Source organism: Manacus vitellinus, unplaced genomic scaffold (genome assembly GCF_001715985.3).
Source record: "Manacus vitellinus isolate BGI_N305 unplaced genomic scaffold, ASM171598v3 scaffold_3_pilon, whole genome shotgun sequence".
Lineage (NCBI taxonomy): Eukaryota > Metazoa > Chordata > Aves > Passeriformes > Pipridae > Manacus > Manacus vitellinus.
The window spans coordinates 9,212,012-9,235,798 of record NW_021940535.1 but is presented as its reverse complement, the minus strand read 5'-3'; the positions used below and the strand labels follow the sequence as shown (position 1 = coordinate 9,235,798).

Below are 23,787 nucleotides of genomic sequence, written 5' to 3'. Positions count from 1 at the left end.
TTGGTCACTGAAAAGCAAACTAATTTTTAGGGATTTACTTCCTGGAAAGAAATATTTGTTCCAGCTCAAATGTGTAATTTGTGACTTCTTGTGGTCATCTCTAAATGAAAACAACTATTTCTCAAAAACTTTGCAAGCTTTCCTAGAAAAATGTCTAGGATTTGGTAGGTGATTGTGATAACCCAGATATTTGGAGAAAATAAGCATTTTTTCCTCCAAAATTTTGGCTTCATTGCAATTACACTTCCTACGGTAATGATCAATGACATCATTTTAGGTAGGTAACTGCTTTTTAAACAGCCAGTCATCCTCCAAACATATTCCATTTTCTCTGTAATAATTTTTTGATTTCTTTTCTTTGGTTCCTAAACGGAACTTAAAACACTGTTATTAGAGTGCTGCTTACAGAGCTCTACATTGCTTCAAACTAACTAGCATCCCATTCCTCTTTTTCTCCTTAATATCTCTATATGTAAGCTAGATTTGGTATCTTGGCAGCTCCTTGTTTCTTAGGCAATGTGTTTATTCCAGCTGTTTGTGTATGGGGAGTATGTGTGCATGTGCAAATTGTATTTATAGTATGTGTGTGTGTGACTGGGGTCAGTAGAAGAAGCAGCTGTGTGCTTTGGGAAATTTTGGTCATCTCGCTGGACATTTTTCCTGATGTTCAAATTTGATGACTTTATATTAGAAACATTTCATATGTCTTGTGCATTTTCCAAATAGGAATCAGGAGAAAGACCTAAAGAAAGTATAGATTGTTATTGAGGGCTAATGCCTAGAGGCATGAATGCTCAAGAACTTGTTTAAAAAGTTGTTTAAAAGGTAATTAAAAAACCTCTGTGTAGACACTCGGTAAATGTTGCCTTTGTCATTGTTATCTCCTTATTAACTCCATTGTGTTACAAGGCTTCTACAGTCACCAGTAAGTCAGAATGACAAAAGGAAGATTTTAGCAAGGTTTTTGTAAGTTTTGTGGGAATAGACCCTCCTCTTTCCCCAAGGTTAGAGCTGCCCCTTCTACCCTGTTATTTTGTGGCAGTTAGAAATTTAGCAGTTGATAGCTTCATATAGGTTGGGTTTGTCATGTTAGTCGCAGTTAGCAGGGGGCATGTTTAGAGTGATGGAAATGGTTGTTTCACATTATCCATCCTGTGATGTATATGGTCCCTTAGGACAAAGCAAAGTTTACTGAATGAAGTCCTTTCTCTCAGTCACATTACTTCCTAAATGAAAAACAAATTTATTTGTTTTACACAATTCTTTAGTGAATGAGTCAGTCCATGCTTCCCGCTCATTCAGCTACCATTACTCCACTTTCAGATAAAAAAATCTGAGCATTTTAAAATTATGTTTGCAGGGATCAGTGACTCATTGGTGACTTGGGGAGGCAATGGAGAGGCTCACTCTCAGTTTATTAGCCTATAAAAAGTGATAGAGAATACCAGTCAAGTCCTGTTTCTCTCTTTTAGGCAGTGTAGGAAAGTTTGTAGCTTGTCCATTGTGGTGATCAATCTTCTGCACTGCACTGAAGTTAATGATTTTACACTAATCCATTCTGCACTCCAACTAAACTGGGTTAGTTTGTTTGGAATAAGCAATACACTGTTACTTTCTTAGACTTCTGAAAAGCCCTTTGGATTGTGTTCATGGAATGAAGATTAAATACTAAGAAAAAGGAAGCTGTATACATTTCCTCAAGCAATTTATAATGATAAAGAAAATTATTAGCAGTGAGTAAATGGGCATTCTTAAAAAGAGAATTATGATTTTCAGAAATATGTCTTGAAGGTGCTGGGAAAGATCTGTCATATTTTGTTAACAAAAAATCAAAAAGCTATTAACTTTGGTCATTTGGAACATTTAGTTCTGGATCCAAAATTTTATGAAAAACAGTTACTATTAAGCAGTAGTTTGTTCTAAAGCTGTTTTATGGCAGGTCTAGACATAGCAATACTAACCATTAGGCTATGAGACGGGGTGGGTTTTTTTCCTCTTTTAGGTGGGAATAACTGAAGAACAGGGTGCCTCCCTTCTCTAACTTAATCTAAACTCAGAATAACTTTTGTCTTGTTATAACAGCCCTTTTTCTGAGTCACTGTATGAAAAAGAGACTGGAAGTATTGGATATTGCAGATCAAACACTTCAAAGCCAACTTTGACTTAGTTTTATGCATGCTTTAGAGTAGACTAATGTACAATAGTATCCAGGAAACTCAGCCAGTAATTCATATGAGTCCAAAATGTTCTCCTTAGGATGAATCATAGCAGCATAAATGATAGGATTGGAGAAGATCCTTTAGGTCATCCAATTCAAAACCTGTGTATCTTCCTTTTCACTAATCCCCACTAGATTTCGTCTACCCTATTTCTGCAATCTTCTCATATCCTTGACTCAGCCACTTCCCTGGGTAGTTTTTTCCATTGCCTAATTGTTTAACCTGAGCATTTTTAAACCGTACACCATCATACTTAGTGTGAACAATTTATGATTACAGAAAATGATCCTTTCTCCTCCCTTCTGCCACCATGATCAAATACCATGTCTCCCTTTAAATATGTCATTGTTTGTGTTTTTTTTTCCCCTCTAACTACATGAATAATAATTCCAGGAAAGTTGGGGTTTTTCAACTGTCTTTGGTGCTTCTGTCACAGTAACTGATTTTCTTTGAACTTTTGGTTTTCAAGGCTCAAAAGTACATTCTGATCTACAAATGAACTTTCTGTGACTCAATGATATGTGTGTATTAATCATGCTTTTCAAGAGGCAAATTAACATGACTGAGGTATTCTGTGTCTTTGTTTATAGGATCTGATTTCTGAGGGTGCTGATGTCCTCTGATTAACAAATACACAAAATTTGAGGGATTGAAGTGAGCGTTTTGATGTCAGATATACTTAATACCACGTTACTAATCAGGTTATTAATTTAAGCATGTATTTGGACTCTGTTTTGAAAAATGACCTCCAAACTTTCTTGGAGTTGCATGGAGTTGCCTACTGCAGAGTTAAAATTTATCATGATTATTTCCAAAAGCAGCTTCCCAGTTTGTAACTGTGCTGATAAATAGGGATATAAACCTTTTAATATATATTTTTTTAAGTGTGTGTGCTCAGACCAGTGTTATTCTGATAGTATTTTTGGATGAACTATAAAATGAAACATTGAGAACTTTATAACGGGGGATATGAAGATGAAAGGAAGCTCTTTTTTTCCCTGATGAAATGATGTAAAGGAGACTTAATCTGCAGAATTTGTTATTTATACCCTGTATTTTTTAGGATCTGCCTAAGCTTGTCAGAGTATGCTGATGAGAAACCTCTCTGATGTTAATTATCTCATCTGCTATAATGTAGCATGTGCCAGTTTGATCAATGTGACATTTATGTTTTTCTCCTAGATGACTAATAAATATTTCATGTTGAAAAAATACAGGGTAGAGGTGGGAAGGCTGGTTATTGCAAGCCATGTTTTTATGATTCTATGCTGCCTCCCATTTTGGAGTTGCACAATAAAAATAGCTGCATTCTGTGCCTCACCTGTCAGCTCACCTCTCCCACAGTTTACACATGTAGTTCTTTGATCCATGCCGAAGTATTCCAGGTTCCCTATAGCCATATATAATGCTGTTGGGCAAACTTTTGTAAACCTGAGGTAAATCCCACTACATAACTTCACTTCTGCCAGTCCATAATTACAGTTAATGCATTAGGTTTAGTGGATCCACCATGTTTCATGAGCTTGAAAGTAACCATTCACATGGTTCATTTTGATGTGGCAATTTGTAGAAATAGACACAAGGGTCATTTGTAAGAAATTGATGTCAGGGAAGTAAGTGATTTTGAAAGCAGAATCTTGGGCACTAATTTTTTGGCTCAAATAAATTTTTTTTACATTATAAATTTATAATTACATTTTAATTTTTAATATGCCATGTTTTCAGCCCAATAAAGGAAAAAATGCATTAGGATATTAAAAGCTTTTCATGAAGCTTTTTTCCCCGTGATATTTTTTTAAACCTCCCTTTCTTATTTTCTGTTCTGTTATGCTTCTTAGAGGTCCTCTAGCCAGCCAGTTCTCAAAGGCAGGGAGGCTCAGAGCACTGTGCAGTGGCAGTATCATGTCTTAAGTCTGCAATGCTAATGCACAGATTAGTAACCTCTTGATCTCTGGTAAATCTGCAGTCATTCTCTTCAGGTACAAAGAACTGACCATAATCATAACTTCTTTTTTCTGTTTCTCATCTGGACTATGTGCGAGTCCAGCTTTTACAAGATTGTGCAGCAGCCAGTTTCATAATTCTTTTACTCTTTTCCTTGATTATGGTGGGAAAGTAAGATATTCTCTGGTAGTTTTTTAATGCAGAGCTGTAAACAGCTGCAGATGTGATCTCAACAAAGCTATGTAATCAGGAACAGTATTAACTGTGAGTTTAGCAGCGCTTTCTACACTGCATTGAGCTACATGGGGTATTTTACTGCAAATACATGTCTTAAACAACTTTTTCCACTGTGCTACGTCTGGAGGGCTTTTCTCATGAACTATCTGTGTTTAATTTTGTTATTTCCACAGTGTATTTCAAGTGGCATCTCCTTTTATCTTCTCTCAGATCTGTTAATTTCTTAGTCCTAGAGCACTATTGCTTTCTCCTCCTCAGCTTTTGAAGCTCATCTTGGTTTCTTATAATCCACAAATTTCATTATCACGCTACCTACCTCCTTCCCCATGATCATTAATGAAACAAGATGGGACCTGCTGCTGGTCCCTTTGGTATCCCAGCGTGTGCTATGTGATAAGAGTTTTGAACAAAAGAACTGCCATTTGAGGGCTGACCTTTGGAAAGCCAAGTCAGCTCTTAACGTGGTATTTTTAATTGTCCTTAAAAAAAAAAGTAGAAACTTCAGTAAGGGGAATGTCTTAGCCCCTTGGGGCCTTGGACTTCCAACTGTTGTTGAAATTTTACTGCTTTAGTCTTTTGTATCTCAAGGCTTGAGATAACATTTGTTCAGTTTAGTACCATCACCCATGAAAACCACTGTAAATACTAAAATTCCCAAGCACCAAAAACATTGGAAGTGTAAAAACTGGAAAAGAAATCTAGATGGTTTTGATCATGTGGAATAGAACAGATGTAAATGAAAGCATAATATTTTATAATTATGCAGGTTGTTTGTGCTAAATTCTGTGTGAACATTATTGTGAAAGCAGTTAGGCTGACAGGTGACTGATGGCTTGGATTAGAACACCTGGATGCTCAAATTTTGTTCTACTGACCTGCTGGATCATTTTGCTAGGTGTGTGGGGATTTCAGCCTTCTTCAGAGATGGCTCATAAGGAAAAAAAAAGATACCAAAACAAACCTCATAAAATCTGTGTGTAATTTTTATTATTGTCCATATATCATTTGGAGATGATTCCACTTTATTTTAGATTGCTTTATATTAATTAGAAAAGGATTTAAGTTGAATTGTTTTCAACCTAAACTAGGTGTGGATATGTAAGAATCTGATGGGCAAAATAATCACTTTTAATTTAAGTCATGCAAATATGTGTGTATACAAATTTGTGTGATTACCCACTGTTCTTTTTCTCCCTAGATATTCCAAACCATTTTTATAAGTTTCTATACCCTTTTCAAATTCTGTCAGGTTAATTATTGCAAATATTATTATCCTATTCAAGACTGATTAATCTCTTGAACTAACATTTAAAAATAGGAAACTCATTCTCTTGGCTTAAGGCAAAAGTTATCTTCAATACAAGAGTTTGGCTTTTTTCCCCTTCCCCAAGCTAATACTCATGTATATATATACATACATATATATATATGTGTACATATACATATATATACACAAAGTATATCCTTACTAATGAGTTTATGGAGTCAATTTTCTATTGTTTTGCAATTTGTATTATGAGTTCTACCCAGAAAAAGGGACAGGAAAAATGCAAGGAGGTTGGAGTAACTGTGTCTCAGATCATATGCCCAGTTGTTCTGTCATTTTTTCCTGATGCAAAAGTAATTTATGATTTTATAACTTGGACTGTTATCATCTATGATATGTATAAAAGAGCTGATGTGAAATCGCCTTTTTTGTCTCAAGTTTTCATATTTTCTGAACTTGTGAGTGCTTGAATTTGCAAGTTACGCGTTTTTATCCTGTTTTGCATGTAATAAATTGTTTCCTCCAACTATAACCAAGGCTTTCACAAACTGATGGAATCAACAATATAGTGCATGTAATTGCCAAGTCACTGAATTTTTAAGCATCTTCTTTCTGCTTTACAGGTTTGTCTGAGGATGCAGCAGAGGAAGCAAAAAGCCATGAAACCTGAAGACAACCCTCAGGAGGAATTTCTATCTGATGTCTGATGCATTTATAATGCAGTAGTACTGATACATTTTAATCTGTACTGATTGCAGTTTCCAGGAGAGGACTGTGCTAATTTATTAAAAAAAAAAACAAAAACCAAACAAGTTACATTCTAATAATTTTGGTTGGGTCTCCCTTAACAACTACTAGCATCCTTTCTGTGAGCAAAGTTTAAGCCCTTACCCAACTGTTGTAGGGGTGTTGTGTTATATTTTACAATATATCATCCCTTTCTAAGGATTCAGTTGATTGATCAAAGACTGTTTACACATAGTTAAAAGCAGCCTTTGTTTAAGGATATGTTTTATCTTTTTAAAAAAGATATTCTGAACTGCACCTCCCTTTGAGATTATATTAACATTTGTTATATCACAGTTTTGACAAAAGATAACTATCTCGTTTCCTCTTGTACTAACGTTCACAATTCCAGACAGCTGAATTCACTACCAGAAGAAAAACTGGTAATCCATCAACTCTTTTTCTCCTCTCTCATTGCTTATACAGACTCCTGCTCTCTAGAGATATAGAGTAAAATATGGTTACTGGACATAAAGGGCAAACCCTTTTGCCATTAACTATGTCACTATGAATGGGAATAAAGTTTACACTGTAAGTACGTTGAACACAGCAACACATGGGTCTTTTTATGGTTACCTGTGTTTTTCTTGTCAATCAGTCTGTTCTAGTTACGGGCAAGATTTTCAAAAGTAACTAACAATTTTTGAGTGCCTTAATTTTTATTAGTCTGGTTGGAGGATGCTTTGAGTGTTGTGTATTTAGAAAGTGGTGAGTATTCGCCTTCTGAAGGTCAGGTCCACGCAAGGTACTTGAAATGGAACGCCCAGCAACTGAGGCAAACTTAGAGAGGACCTTGGCCTAGAGTTTAGAAGAGTCAGGCTCGTGTCTGGATTTCTGAGACTGAGTTAAGATATTACTAAAATGTACTTGGAAGTGAAAATAACTGAGACCTGGGTCAAATGTATAAACAGCATTTGAATGAGCCCTCTTCTGACTGTTGCTGGTTCATACCAAAATACAAGTTGGCAGTCTCCTGGATGGCAGATAGAAAATGCACTGATAGTCTCAGTTTAGTTTCTGGTAGATGCGATTGTCTGAGCCATCTCCACAGTCCATGCTCCTGTTGATATCCTCAACAGGGGTTCACCAACTCCTGTTCTAGCTGTAGAATAGGCCCCTCCAACTCACTTTTGTTTTAGAAGAGATTGTGACAGTTGCTGTGGTCGATGCTAGCTTGATTTGTGGACAATAAGGAGACACTGTTTTTCCAGGATGTCTTAAGCCATCAACCTTCATCCTCTCCATATCTACTTTCAACTTCTTTGCATACACTCCTGAAACAAAACCAGCTTTGCACTACTTGTGTATTTGCTGCTTAACCCTCTGGTCCTACTCTAGTTCAGTAAACATGATATAACTGTTTCAAGAAGCTTTTTTAACATGTTAGCTATTAAATAGGGCTCAGTAGCCAGGGAACTGGGTAAGGCCTCTGATGCTTCTAGGGCTGAAGTGAACCATAACACTCCATAAGAATGACTCTGTCCCCCAGGAGATCTCAGATATCTACAAGTTGTGGGGCCAGAAATCTTACTTCTTTCTCAGGAAGGAAAAATCCTACCCCCTGCTTGTTATGGAGTGATTCTGCTCTCTGAGTTTTCTTCGCTCTGATCCCTCCCCCATGGTTTTTGTCAGGAGGGTAGTATCCAACCCATTGTCAAGCTACCCTGCTGCGCTGTGAAAATTACACAATAAAATAATCTCCTGTAGTCTCTGTACACACCTCAGTGACCAAAGAAAATCCATGGAGAACTAATCAATTACTGTAGCTATTAGGCTTAAACGTTAACTATAGATCTCAAATCTTTTGTCCTCTTGTCAGTGGCTACTAGGTTATCTAGAAAAATCAAACACAGTTACTACCTAAAGCCCATACCATAATTGTGTGGAATCCTGGACCAAAGAATCCTAAGCTATAGGCATATAATATAGCTGGAAAGTACACTGCTATGAGACTTCTTTGAAACATATTACTCTGTCATAATTCCCATTATTGAATGTGATCCCAGTGCTCAGAGCTGTCGGGCTTCATTGGGTTTTTAAGGTAAATGACGAGTAGGCACTCAAGTCAATATGATCCACTCTTATTTAAGTTATTTTCTGTCATTTTAGGATGTAAGGCTCAGAAGCACTCTTATTTGCCTTTTCCGCTCCATGCTTTGTGAAATAAGGTCTCATGAGAACAGTTTTACAAAAAGGGGAAAACATACTGGTAATAAAGAAGGGGGGAAAGAAAAAGATAGAACTGTCTATAGTAGTAATGTATGACCTCTTTGTATATTGTGCTAAATTGCAGTGTTTGATAGTATCATCAGGATTTAAAAGTTGCATTGAGTAAAAATTACTTAGTTTCCCCCAATGCCAAATAGTCCATCTAATTCAGAGGAAGGAAGTAATTGAAAAGTAGTCATTTACGCAGCAAGCTAAGAGGAAATATTGTAAAGTAATTCTTAGCAGTTCTCAAATGTAGGTTGAATTTTTAAGAAAGTTCTTTTTGGCTGGAAAAAAATCAGGCCAATTACAGGAAGTTTGGAAGCTAGAGAGTTGGCCAACAGAAAATGTAAGGAAACATTGTTCAGGGGGAACAAATGTTTGGTTCTCATCAGTGATGTTTCTGAGGCCGAAAGAGACATTGCTGCCCAGTCAAACAATTCTGAACAGGATTTTAAAGTAATGCCTGGTCAGCTGTTCCAGTCAGCTTAAATATGCAGTGTATCTGCACGTTTAGCTATTCTAGTAGAATTTTATATGATTAGGTGGCTCATGGACAAAAATTAATTTTAAATTATAATTTTATTGAAAATAATTTGTTATACCTAAAAGGGATTTTGTGACATTTTGAAAATCACACTGTGAGTCATGACATCTTTATTATATAGAACTTTGAAATACATTTTATAAAATAAGTCCTAATACAAAGTATATATTTTTCTGTTAAACAGGTAAATACTTTCTTGGTAGAGTTTATTTTTGGAATGTTATTGTCCAGGGGCTTTTCTTTAATTTTGTTTTTCTGCTGTTGCATTTTAGAAAAACAGATTAAAACAATTACTACTCTGATGACCAAAATCTGGAGGTCTGGACTCTGCTGATCTTTTGGGCTTTGTACACAATGCTGAGTTCAAACTAAGACTGTGGTTTCCAGCTCCAAATTGATTCTTCTGTCCAACTATTATTCAACTATGACACAGAAAAACAACATTTCTCTACTTTCAAGGGGTTGGGTTTTGCTTTATAATGTCTTGTTGTTTTCTCTTCTTCAGCATTTACTGTACAGCGAGAATTAGAGATCAGTTTCACTATTCTTGTATTGCTTGTAAAGATTAATTTACTGCCATAAACTGAAACTTGCTGAGCAGAGATTGTATTTCTATGTGAAGTCCTTCCAGCATAAAAAAAAATAGTAATTACAGAGTATGCGTCATATTAAATAAGTATATTTCCTTCTTATCAGAATATCCTGTTTATAAAAAATCTATTAAAAGAAAAACACTGCAAAAGTGCTGTAAAATATGTGACATACTCCTGAAACCAAGCTTCTGTATCGCTTCTTCATTGGAAATTAACCTTGAGTTTCCCATAGCTTTGTTTGCTGTCACCCCTTCACATCTTGCTGCTTTCTTCATTTATTTATTTGTAGCACTATTTATATGGTATCTTCATATGCTCTTTGCAGGTGACGTAGTTCCTTTGCAGCTCAAAGGTAAAGTTTGCATAGCATTATGCTGGTTCATGAGTTCATGTCCTGTCGAGGGGACAGAATGCCCACAGGGCCGGGCTTATAATTAACAAAATTGTCCCAAGCAAGAGGTAGTTTTGAATGCATTGTTTCAATGAGAATTTATTCTAATATTCCAGTAGACCAAGTTCAATACAAGTTTGTTACGTATATAAAGACTGAAAAACATTGCTTTGTTTAGAGTCCTGAACCTCCTCTGTACTTGTTTGTCCCCTGTCTTGTAAATTCTTATAATTGACAGTAGTATCAGGAATGATTATTTCTGTCCTTCTTTGCAAGATAGCTGGTTGTTTGCTGTATAGAAGCTGCTAATATGGGAGAATATGCTTTTGCCAGGAAACCATCAGATCACAGCAGAGATGCCTATCACTTCTGTTAGCATTAAATGTATGGCAAGTGATTTAATTATCATGGGATGGAAGCATAACCTAGCTAATTGAATTTACCTCATCTTCTCTGACAATGCATCCTGATTGCTATATCTTTACATCTGCCATATCAGGAAGTTCAAACAAATGCAACAAGAACATACATTTAAATAAGTATAGCTATTATTTTAAAACACTATGGTATTTTTCAAGAGTTTCATGTTGTTGAAATCAGGAAACAGAGTGAAATACCAATTTATTTTCATACACACTCATTGTAAGTTGCTGTTTCCTTTGGATGCAGTGCTATGTGCTTTGATTTACTATGTGTGTATGAGGATGAACCTACTGTATTGATGCTTATGGATGAACCTACTGTATTGAAGATTTCAGTATCCATCCTCATGCTTTAAATGAAAGGATTAAGCAAAATCTTACTTATGTAGCAGGAAAAATATTGCTAAAGTAACCAGAAACCCTGGAAGAGATCCACACCCTCAGGCTATACCATGTAAATTGATTTTAACTCTAATGGGAGTATTTTTCATTAAATATAGCATCAGCATATTGTATTGTTCATTTGTTTGCTAGCACCAGTTTAACACTACACTCTCATAATAAAAAATATTTCTTTTGGAAAGAATATTTTGCAAAACCAGTTAATGCTCTGGAGCAAAGTGATAACAGTGTTTGATAAGATATTTTCTTTCATCTTTATAAGCAGAGTAGAGATCTGGGAGTGCTTCCTAAGTGGGAATGATCAATGCCAATCATAGCTTGCTCTCCACCACAGCTCCAGCGGGGTGCAGACTGACAGTGTATTCAGCTGCAGAGACAAGATAAAAGCTGTTCTGATTATGTAAACTGTTGCCTGATCTGAAACCATGAAGGGAGGTCAGTCATCCTGAGTCATTACTGTAATCTGATTAGAGGCCCAAATCTATTTTCGATGAATTTAACTGAGTATTTTGCCATTGATTTTGACAGGAGAGCATTCATACTCTTCTACTGGGGGCTGCATGCCAAAATAAGATGACAAGTAAGCATGAACTCTTAGCTAGATGATGTAATAAATTATGAGGGTCACTCCAAAAGGTACTATTCCCAAAATACAATGTGCATGAGGCTTAGCTTGTCAGTGTTCATTAAATAACTGCCAATTTACACCCTAGAAGTGATTGCTTCTCTGTAGAGAGTGATGCTGCTTGTAAAATAGATCCTTGCAAAATAATACCCTGGAGCATTCTATACGTGTTAGTTCAGCCACTTATGAGACAAAGTCACTCTCAGGATGATGTATAGCAGCTTTTCAACAGTTATAGCAACACTATTACATAGTTTAGGAAATCAAGCAATGAATAGTGTGCTCTCCTTCTGCTCCTCAACCAAGACAATATGGGAAGGATATATTTCCAGGACACATTCTATTAAGAAGAATACACTTAATTAATTTGACATTTGATCAACAGAAAGCTTGGCCCTCTATCTTTTAAAAAGTTGCCATGGTTTCTCTAAATTGATGTTGTTATTATGATTACTGTTTCCTGAATGTCACATACTATTCAAAAATTGGCAGCTCCAGTGTCCTCTAATTATACTGAGACATTTTATCATTGTTAATGAATGTAGGATAGGTGCTATTCTTGGACAACCTTAGGAATGAGCAAGGTTTTTGATCCTATGATGGCTTGGATCAGTCCTCCTTACTTTGCTAAATCTGATGAGATGGTATTGCGAAGTTTACAGTGTGTTTGGGAAAGAAAAGAGTTTTTATTCTGTTGATTTTAATACTTTATTCATTTTAAAGGATAGATCAGTTCCACAGCATCTTGGAAGCATTAGAGAATATATTAAAAAGTTGATCTATAACAGATAATATTCCAATTCATTATGAAGCAAGCATTCAGTAATTAATAGTTACTTCAAATGCCTACAATATATTATAATCATGATTGGATTCAATTACAAGAGACATAAAGAGGATTATTGTACTTTTTTTTTCCTCCTCATGGCATAATAAAGTCAAGATGGTTGGGATCCATAAATATTGGAGAACAGTCAAGTTGCTGCATATATAACAGATACTACTTTTTCCATCTGCCTGGATGTGTAGTGTCTTCCTCGAGCAGTGACTCTAACTAGGAACTGGTAAGAACACAGCTTGGTTAACACGGTGTGATTGCTTTTGATCCAGTAGAAACAAAGAGAGTTTCTCTTGGCAGTGTATTTGAATGCCATATTCCAGCATTAATTAAATATTTTGTGGTGCTATGACACAATTCTTTCATCATGACACTGGATAGCTTCTTTTGTATAGTTCAGGGTGCAAGTCCCAAAAGCAGTCAGGAGGTGTGTGACTTGGGAAGGGAGCATTTCCCCTATTGCTCTGGGCAACAGTATTTCAAATGTAAGGGTTTGTCCCTTCTGGCAGTTACTTAGAAGGCCTGGGAGGAGGAAGAGGAGACCCAATGAGCTGGATTCCCAGCAGAATTGTGTCAAAATGCTCCCACACCAGCTACCACAGAGAAGAGGAATCTTCTTCTTGAGAAGAGGAATCTTGCCTCACCTTGGTAAGACTGTGTCCCCAGGATTTGTACATTTGGATGTTTGGTGGTCAGACAACAGGGCTGGATGCAGTGATAACAACCAGCTTGACATCAGTAAAAGAAGACTGGAAATGAATGTTTCTGTGGCCAAACAACTAGAAAAGAATATGGACAATATCAGTGGCCTTTCAGAATAGCTAATGGTTTATCATTGCTGTTACACCTATCTAGCAAAGTCCAAAAAGTGGATGATACTTCCTGACTGCAGACGAGCAGGACTGGAGAAGGTACTGGGTGCTCTTCTGGGCAAGTGTGATAGGTGAGGTTGGCAAAAACATGAAAGAGAATTGGGAATGTGTAGTTAGTTATAGATGTGGATGGTACACATTTAGTGTGTTAAGAATTGATTTTTTTTTCTCTTTTTGTCTTTTATAACAAAGTCTTTCCATGTTTAGCATTCATTAGCTCATCTCATGGAGAGAGGGGTCTTTTCTTCACTTTTAATCGTTCTTCTCGTCATCCACATTTTTGTAGGTAGCAGTCACTCTTGCAATCCTGTTTTCCTTTTGCTTTTTTTCCTACCAAATCCCGTTGACTGTAAATTGATGATTTTGCCCAGCAGCCACTTTGTAGGTGTAAGTTTTAAAAGTCCTGAAAGGAGGAAATCTTGCAGCAAAATCAGTGTTTTGGTTAAACTTTTGAAATACAATGTATCTATTCTTCTCTGGGATGAATAACATTGCTTTCAGCATCAGGAAAATAATGAATGGAAAACCATTTGCACTAAAGAAGCTTTACTTTAAAGGGCTACTGCCCAAGTATGTCATCCAACAGAGGAAAGTTGGTAGCTGCATTGTTTTTTGTACGACAGCTACCCAGACGGTGATGTGATACCTTTTACTGGGCTAACCAAAGTTAAAATTAGAACTGAGCAAATAAATCCCAATGACTAAGAGAGTTTGTGCATTTAACCTTTCTTGCTTCTGATCAAGATCAACCTTTTCAAGCCTAGCCGTGGACTTTTGGTCTACAGCATGCTGAGAGATTGCTAAGCCTGGTGAGCTTCCTACCTTTAGCTTGACAGTTTGATTGCACAAAAACTAATAGGCACAAAAATACAGCTTGGTCCTACTTGTTCAGGATTATTGCACTGGTCAGAAAAACAATTTCTACAAATGCTCTTTCACTTCTCTGTCATTTAGAGAAATGCTCTTTCATTTCTCTGTCATTTAGAGATACTCAGTACCCAAATCTGAACCCCAAAGTGCTTAACTGAATTAGGCTTCTTAGGTCTCAAGCCAGCAGGCACGTCCAAACCTTGGGGGCTGAGCTAGGAAGTGAGTTCAGGCATTTACCAGTATACTTGTTTATCTGTATTACCAGAGGCTTTGTGATAACATTTACAGAAACCCACGTGCACTGTGACTTTTTGTATAGGGGTTTTTTACCAAATCACTTCCAGATTGACTTCTAATTTGAAATTAGTTTGTCTCTTTCTCTCTGGTCATTGTCCTCACTACTGCAAGTTTTTATTCACAAAGTTTAAAGACAAATTATTCCTTTTCCATATCACTTTTACTCCTATTGATAGCTACCTGTCCTTCTAAGCTGGTTGTGCACTACTGTAAGCAGAGGGAGCAGCACAGCACAGACAAGCAGATCAAACCGCCTGTAAACAGCAAAGTTGTATAACTCTGATTCACCATCCTGTGGGTGTGGTGGAGCAGTTTCCATAATGGTAAACTTACTCACCAAAGTGGCCAAAGGACATTCTTGTTCAGAAAAAAATCCAGCCAGAGGGTATAAGCAAAAGGAGCACCCTTCTCCTTCCTAATTTTTTGTGCCTACTTCATCGTTGCTCGAGGATAGACTGTTAGTCATGTGGCTTCTGTGGTGAAAAGATTGTGGGTTTTATTTCTCAGCAAGGACAAACCAAAACTGGGGTAGTCAAGGCTCTGACAGTGTGCCTGGGCAGCTCCAGAGCCATGCACTAGCCCTTCCCCCTTCCCACACATGCGCAGGCTCCTTTGTGCTCCTGAACAGAGCAGAAATAGGGATGTTCAGCTTTACTTCTCACGGATGAATTTCCTGCTCCAGCACACAACTCCAGCGGAGGCTGTGCCAGCATCCCTTAAGACTCATCCCAGATTCCTCTATCTCCATGCCTTTGCCTGGCTCATGTCAGAGGTGTATTCTGGCTCCTTTTTGTACCCTTTCCACCCTTTGTAAACTGTAGCATCAGGTAGTGCTTAGAAAATACTCATAAACTGGTATAAGAGTTTTTTGTGTCTCCGTACAATCTTCCACGTCTTTCTTCAACTTCACTGTGTGCCTATGGGAATATCTTTGGGTTAATGTACCACACTCTCTGCTAGGCTTGACTCAGTCCCTGTGCTTTCCCTTGCTAAGGCCTGCATTACCAAAACTAACTAATAATTCAGATTGCACTCATTTTTTAGGTATCCTAATTAAACTCAAGGCTTATACTCAGTCTGGGAACCCAGAAAGTGAGACTCCAGATTTGGAGAGTTTGGTGTGGGAGAATAGAGCTATTGTTTGACTGCTCCCATGCCCATACCTTTGCAATCTGGCTGGATCCTGCTAGCTATGAAAAAAATAATTTGCATTATACCTCTTCTAGGATAAAACAAAGCATAGCTTTCAGAGCCATCTTTTCTTCCTGATTCTTCTAATTTGCATCATGTAAATTCAAACTGTCTTGCCTTAAGCCTTTCTGCACTTGGGCCAGCAGCTGAAAGCCTGTGAAAGCATGTGTATTTTATCCTCTGTGTGCAATGCAGAAACAGCTTTACAAACCACAGAGACTATTTTAAATTAAATGGCCATTTTTTGCAATCCTATCATTACAAAGCTGAGGCTTGATTGTTGTCCTCAGAGTGCTTCATAACAGCAAAATTCCTGCATTTTGGGAATTTTGCTGTCTATTCATCCAATTGGAGTGGACCCAAAAGCAAAGCATGGAACTGTTGTGAGTGCTGGCTAGTGCTCACAATATTACTTTCTCTAATAGATGGCTTGTGCTGTCATTTTGTGGAATGCTCAGATGTCAGTTCATAATCATTTGGATTGTAGGGTTGACTTTTTTCAATAAAGATGCATGGAAATTATCTTTAAGAAGTGCAGTTGTTTTCATTACTGCTTGCATAGCAGAACTGAAAGCAGCTCCACTGTGGGACAGCAAACCCCTCAGTTCTGTAATTTATTATTTGATATTTTTCTTTCTTCATATCAACATTTATGAAGGTAAATGCATACTTCAAAACAAGTCAATCTAAGAAAGTACTTGTGGAAGCTAAGAGGTTTGGGTGATCACTTAGGGAAAAGTTGGAGTCTTCACCTTGCAGGCGCTCCATGCTGTGCATGTCCCACGCAAGCCATCCAAGCAATGCCAGTGGGCAGCCAAGTCACACAGCTTGCTTGGCATAGTCTGTAAGTACGGGGCAGCCTCACATCTTGTTTCCAGAGTTTTCCAGTTGGACTTTCTTTCTGTCTAGTTTCTTTCTGTCTAGTTTTCGTGAAACCACTGCCTCTCACAGAGGCCTGGGAGACCCTTAGATGCTCACAGCTGCTTAGCTGAGTTTGTGGATTAATTTAGGTCTGTTGCCTGTTGGAATGCGAGGGCTATCTAAATGGGGTGGGGTGTCCTGGGTTGCTTCTGGACCACGATCACATACCCCCAGGCCAGACGTATGGCTGGCTGTGTGCACTTTTAGAGGGCTATGGACCCAAATTCCTACTCTTTGGAGCACCAGGAGATGCAGCCCCTAGGGAAGAAGAGGCCTGTTTTTTGAGTAATCCAACACAAAGTGAACCTTGAACGTAGGGGCACCCTGATGCTTTTGAATGGAGTTATCCTGGCTTCCTCTGCACGCCTGCTGCAACAAGCGTCTACAGGAGAGGACCTTCTGCCCATAAAGTGATTATTCTTACTGACCTTGTTCTTTTGGGACTGTTCTGATGCATGAATGTTTCCAGGGAAAAGATCTAAATTATGTAGTCTATTAGCATGATGAGCAGTTTGCAAAATACCTCCAGCACCATAATCTTCTCTTTGTTTATTAAGAATTGTCTTATTTATTCTCTGACTTTCATACAGATGCAAGCTACGCTACAGCCATACAGACTGACTTCAATTTAATCCAAACATAAGAATGTTAAAGACAATTTGATCAATATTAAAATAATATTTAACAATATTAAAACCAGTTAGAATTTTAAGTGACTTGGTAAAAAGGTAGTTCTGTGATGTTTTTTAGTTCACTTAATTAAACCCCAAAATCCCCTAAGATACAAATCCTGTTCTGTCTGAAAATAGTTTATTACCAACCAGTTTCTCACAAGATGTCGTTTTGTATGTTGGAATACGTGCTAGCCATCACCTTGAGACTTCAGAGTCTAGGTTTAAAGATGCCTAAAATAAATAGCATACACCACATGTAAATACATATTTAAAATTCTGTGAAGCCTTAAAACTGTTGATTGATTGTTTTCTTTGGTCACAAGTAATTCAGCTGACTCTCCTGGGTTTAATCTGCTAATATATTCAAGACATGTGACTGATACTTTCCCAAAGTAAATACTATTTCGTGTCTCTGTTCATCTCATGCTTCTAAATGATGTATTTGGAGGTATGCTACTGTCAGAGAACTTAGGGATTTGGCAGAAACTCCCTGCAGATTTGTCTAATGACACCAAAACCCACCTCTGGCACATTTAGTATTGCTCTCATCTCCTCCTGAGAGCCTTAGATAGCTGAGAGGCAGGTAGATGAATTATACTGCCTTCTGGAAGTACATTTTTTTTCTCTTGCCCAAGTGGCTCTGTGTTTTCTTTTTTGTGAAGGTCTGAGATTAATCTGACCTGTGTGAATCGGTAGCAAGATGGGATGGGTTTTTAATGAATTTCTGCTTTGGGATTTTTTTTTTTGTGTGTGTATGTATTCCTGTCTACTTGGGTTAAGCACATGCAGGATATCCAGGGTTTAATTAATCATTCAGAGTGGCGGGAAATTCAGTAGAATTATTAAATCTTGTAGTATTACTTCTTTAATAATGGCTATAATGCTCATTACAAAACTGCATAACTAGCAGAAGTTTCAACAGATCAGTGCAGGATTACCCCGGTTTGCACAGGTGTATAATCTGAAAATATCCTGATGGATGGAGCTTTACAAGACTGCTTATGATTGTCAGATCATTGCTCTCTATATGTGTGGCACTGTCAGTCAGTAGGACAGATCAGGTATTAATGTTTAATTGAGTGTGCTTCCCCTAAATTGGAAGCCAAGAAAAGTAGTAGGGAGGATTTCTTACTGGTACCAGCTGTAATGCTGTATAGCCAATTTACTGAAGAAAAAAGTAATCAGTAAATTGCCTAATCTTTGTATTTTGAAAATAACAACAAATAGAGGTTCTCTGTAAAACTCTCGTTTCCAGATAAGATACGTTGCACTAGTTGCAGGGGCAGTAAAAGTGAACGTCCTACAAAGCCAGACGAGCGAAAAGAAAAACGACATTCTGAGAACAAACCGGGAGAGCATTTCGCTGGTGTAGGAGCAAGGCATCAGGACATATGGATTAGATTTCTGTAACCAGCCCTGTGGCCCGGGTTAATTGTGGAAGCGGCTCCAGCTCAGCCCGCGCTGTGACCGCGGGGCTCCGGGCTCCCAACACTGCCACCTGCCGGCAGCCAAGGAGCTGATCCTCAGCGACAGGAGATAACTTTTAATTACAGATGACTTAAAATTAATGGCCCCGAGTCTCCTCTCACTCGTTTCGGTGTGAATGAGGGCACTCGTTTGAAGGAGAGGAGTCTCCGAGTTGATATGTTTCGTTCCTCAAACCTCACCTCCTAGTTTTTAAGCCTTTAAGTTTTTGTTCAAAAAAACCCCTGGGAGAAATTCTGCTGTGAAAGGGGACCAGCATCAGGAGGAATGAACTCACAGGGTACACTCTCTGTAGGTGAAATGGTGATCTAATAGGATGCATGCCGTGGAAACTTGTCTTTTAGCAAAAATGCAATCCTTTGCCATTCTGTGCTGAGTAGAGGCAGCTGCTTTTCAACTGTATCCTGGCTGGAAGGAACAATTTTCTGTCACAATAAGCATATCTTGTCTTTTGTGGGGGCAGGGGCTGGGATAAATAATCTCTCTCTAGTACAGAGAGGGTCCATCTTCATCTGCAATTAATCAATCAATCAATCTTCTATTTTACAGAATGCTTCTTGAGTACTCCTTGTTTGTTGCACTTACCAGGCAGTACCGCAGCCAAGCAAAAAGCAGGGTTTGGTTCGTCTCACAAATTGAAAACAAAGCAGCAACTCATATATGTCACTCTTCGTGTGATTTCATTAGCTCTTATCCTTTATCAGGCACAGCAGATGTTCAAGGGTAAATGTAATGCAAAAAAACCCTCACAAAATAATTTTTATTCTCTCTGAAAGGCAAGCTATTTACAGCAGCGAAGTAACAGAAAGGAGTACCAGCATAAGCTGCTTTACTCTGTTTGCTTGGCCTGTGGCCTCTGGAATAGCTTCTGCTGGGAATCCAATCATTTAGATGGCATCAGCATTTCTGTTATAATTTACTTCTTTTGTTGTTGTTTTAGCATATTTGATATGGACTATTACAGCAGCCTCCATATTGGATCCATATTTTCTGCTGCATACAAGTATTTTTCAGTTTGAGGTACTGCTGTATTCAGTTTAGTTTATGCTATTTGTTTCATTTGCTTTTCTATGAATACAGATGATGAGGATAATTTTTAAGATTTTGCAATGAGAAGCTCACTTTAGGAAGGCTTTTTTGAGTTCTTAGAAAATAAAACTTAAACAATAGAAGTATGTAAGTATGACTGTGCCAGGACATTCTATGTTAACAAACTTTTAAAATGCTACTCATTATCTTTATCTTGCCATAAATAAATTAATGCTTTACATGTTCCAGGGGTTTATGGAAAACTGTCAAAATGATGAGTTGTTTGATAAAATTTATAAACATTTATTCAAGTAAGTATCACTGTAACTTTTAGATATTTTCTTGTACTTTCCTTTTATTTAAAGACTTTGACCATATGTCATTTTTTAATCCTCTTACAGTTTTAAAACCTCTTAGTGTGGTCTCCAGACCTCATTTACATCCATTTAAGTTTTCTGAATATTCTGCAGTAGGGGAGCTTTGTCAGGAGTATCTCTTATCAGGCCAGTCTCGAGGTTTATTAACATCATCTCCTAGAGGAAAAGTGGCCATGAAGGAAACACTGTTTGCTCTCACTGGTGGATACTCTTAGCTTTAAAACATGATTAAGCACTGAAATGAATGAAGATGCATAAGAATTTGAAAGGCTGTAGCCTGGCTCAGTACTGAAGGATGAACAGTAAACTCCCATCTGCTTGCTTGCAGGAAAGTGCCATATCTTCATCACAATCCTGCGAGTTACTCCTCAACTTCCCAATTGCTGTGTGCTGATGCACCATGATAATAAAACACTTTCCCAAATTACAGGTCTTTCTGCGAGAATTTTCAGGGTTGAAGCTTATCAGACCCACGCCTCCAACTACATCAAATGTATGTGACCTTCTTTTTGATGGCGTAAGTTACTGGATCGAGAGTTCTTTATCTTTAGCAAGATGTCCATAACAATAGAAATGTGTAAGCTTCATTTGATATGCAAACCACTTTCAGTACCTTGTAACTGCATAGTTGTTTAGCAAGCCAGAACTGGAAACAGCAGGTTGTGCCAATTTACATAGCCTTCAATACAGTGTATATCTGGGTCATATTTTCTTTTTTATGCTGAGAAGGCTCACAAATTCAAAGAAGCTGTGTTAATATAATATATAACAACATAAAAGTAATAAACGCAGGGACACTCGCGGTGCTGATGTATATGTAGCGTGTCGATTGCACACTTGCATGGTAAGGACAACCTATGTCCAAGACCTAGAAGAGCAAATTTCCTCTCAAAAATAAGAAAATACATATGAATATAGCAATTCAGTGCCTCCCACACTTCTGGAAGAACTTCCTAGCCCATGAAGAATGGGCCTTCTAGCGATTTTGACTTGCTAGTAAGACAAATAATCGTGAAGAAAGATATGTAATCACTGTCTTCTTCACTGTTGCTATGGTTAACCATAAAGATTTTTTTTTTCTTTTTAGGTGAGTGCTGGGTGATCAGGTAATGTATGACACTCTTTTATGGCTGACCACTGGGAAAGCATCACTGGAGAAGGAGCTGAATTCCATACAAAGCGGTAACTGTGAACAGCTACTGCTCCATCAAGCTGGATGAGCACAAGTCAACTAATAAACAGAACTAATGAATGTATCCTTTCAATAACAAGTGATACCATGTAATGCTTATACAAAAGAGGTGAGTGGTTTGATGACATAACTTGTGTTTTAACTGCTGGCATACAACAAAGTATCTGTGCGTATCTGATAGCAGGACATGGTTTCCAGTGTGACCCTCTGATTTTGCTAAAATGACCACAGCTCTGAATGTTGCTTGGAAAAATGAGTACCTCTTCAAACAGGGATACAAAAGGAAAAAAACCCTACACCTTGAAACTGTACTTAATGTGGCATTACAACCAGAAAGGATGCTGACCTCTGATAAGGCAGGCTTGGGAGATAGGTTAAAGGAGAGATAAAAAGCCAAGACAAACCTGTAGCACTGAGTGGGTGAAACTAAAGTGGGGGAGGAATAAGATGGTGTATTTCCCTCCCAGGCTGGGTTTTACTTCATAAGATTTAAATGAGAGAGTGATCTTCCTCTGTGATATGTCACCATTATCAATATCAAGGAAGCAACAGAGGTTGCTGCTAAGCTTAGCAGGCTTTTCCACTGGGCAGCTAATAGGCAGTGAAGTGTGGAATAGGCATGGCATGGGGAGGCTTAGAATTCCATTTCAGCAGGTGTTTCAAGCAAGGAACATGGACAAATTCCTCACCCCAACACTGCTGCTACCACAAAAGAGGCAGGGACCCAGTAAGCTAATCCCGTGGACAATGTTTTCATGCTGCAGATGTTTCAGAGGTAAGTTTTAGGTCTAATCAGTGTGTTGAAGGTGCTTCAGTGATGATCACACTGTTTTTTCTCTATGAGAAAAGGAAAATCATGTAACAAATCTGTGCATATTGCTTTGTAACTGTCCTGATTTAGGTATGATTTCATTAAGTATTTGTCTTAACTGAATGAGTTATGGCAGAGATTGAGCATGAAGCCCAGTTGCTGTCGCCTCTTGTCTTTATTTTGTAAAGGAGATCTATACTTCTTGCTTTTTTTGGACAATTTTAACAAGTTCCCTGATGTTATTTGGATGCCTGAATTGTTATTTGCTGCCCTCATTGTGATTTGTGTGTTTCTCACACCGGGTGATGTTAATATTTAATGAATTTTAGACCAGAACAAAGAGAAGATTCGATGCACACAATGATATAAGTACTCTCCTGTGGTAGTTGTCACTTAAGAAATTATTAGGGCAGATTTATTTTTCCTACAGCTGTTGCTTTAGAAGGGTTATGGCTGCACTGGAATTAAAAAAGAGTAACCACTGATTACAGATAGAGAAGCCAGCTTGCCAGAAGACTCAGTACATCTTTCCAATGGAAAAAATACTTGGACATGCAAAAATCTATTCTGGAGTAGTGCATAATATGTACCTCTACAGGCTAATGTCTGTTTAAAATGCATGGAAATGTGAAGATGACATCTCCCAGAAAAAAAAATCTAGGTTACATTTATATCCTGAGTTTGTTATGTATTCTACATAGTATGGAGCAAGTTTTGTACCTGACTTGTATTTTTATGGAATATAGAATCCTTTTAATGGTATCTAAATTATCCTATGTGCCTATGCAGCTTCAACCTGTACAGACTGAGACTGGAGGAATAAAGCAGGTTTTCTTTTCTCAGAGAGAGGGATTTTGCTAGTGATGTCTACAAGTTGATCGGTATCAGTTCTCTGTAGTCCCTCCCATAGGTGCAATTTCAGCTATTTTAGGACTTCTGTGCCCTACCTAAAGGTAGGTGACAAGTTGAGTTGGAAATGAAGTGTACAAGTTTTTTAGAACAAAGATGTAAGCTTTCAGAGGTCTTGGCTTTTGGGTTTTATTCTTAAAATGTTCATGTAAATCTATTTGTCTTGCATCTTCCTGGGAAATGAAATGTATTTGAAATAGTCCTGTATATATCAGCCTGTCATGCACCTTATTTGCCATTACTATAAGTATTTTTGAAACAGCAGCTCACATGAACCCCCGGAAGAAATAAAATAAGAACGCATAGAAACCTGGAAGCATTTTTCAGTTTGTTGTCAGACTAGTTTATTTCAGTGTTCACTTCCCCAAGTGAAACATCTCAGTTTGAGGGAAATCGATTTGTAAAATAGGTTCGGGAAGATCTGTCACAGAAAAAGGTCCTGCCACAACCCACAAGTGTCATCCCGTCCCGACCTTGCGTCTATTTGTGAGTGCAAAAGCTGGGTGTCGGTGATGTCAATCGCTAACATTGCCCCTGTTTACACCCGGGATAGCAAAGCGTGGACATGCAAAATGGCAAGTGTTAAGGAGTAGCTGCCAAGGCTACAGCCCATCGGGGAGCGACGGACCGAGGGCCCCGCACGGCGGGCCAGGCTCGGGGACGAAGAGCGCGGCCGTGGC

General features: G+C 38.0%; 1 protein-coding gene across 2 annotated transcripts in view; it reads left to right on the top strand.

Moving 5' to 3' along the window:
• Positions 1-9,985, top strand: part of BBS9 (Bardet-Biedl syndrome 9) — a 288,272-nt gene extending 278,287 nt beyond the window's left edge. For both annotated transcript variants that reach the window (XM_029961886.1, XM_018075872.2), the window contains one exon: positions 6,291-9,985. In XM_029961886.1, coding sequence (XP_029817746.1) covers positions 6,291-6,337 — 47 coding nt within the window. In that variant the 3' untranslated portion in view covers positions 6,338-9,985. The remainder of the gene's footprint in view (positions 1-6,290) is intronic.
• Positions 9,986-23,787: the final 13,802 nt, after the last annotated feature.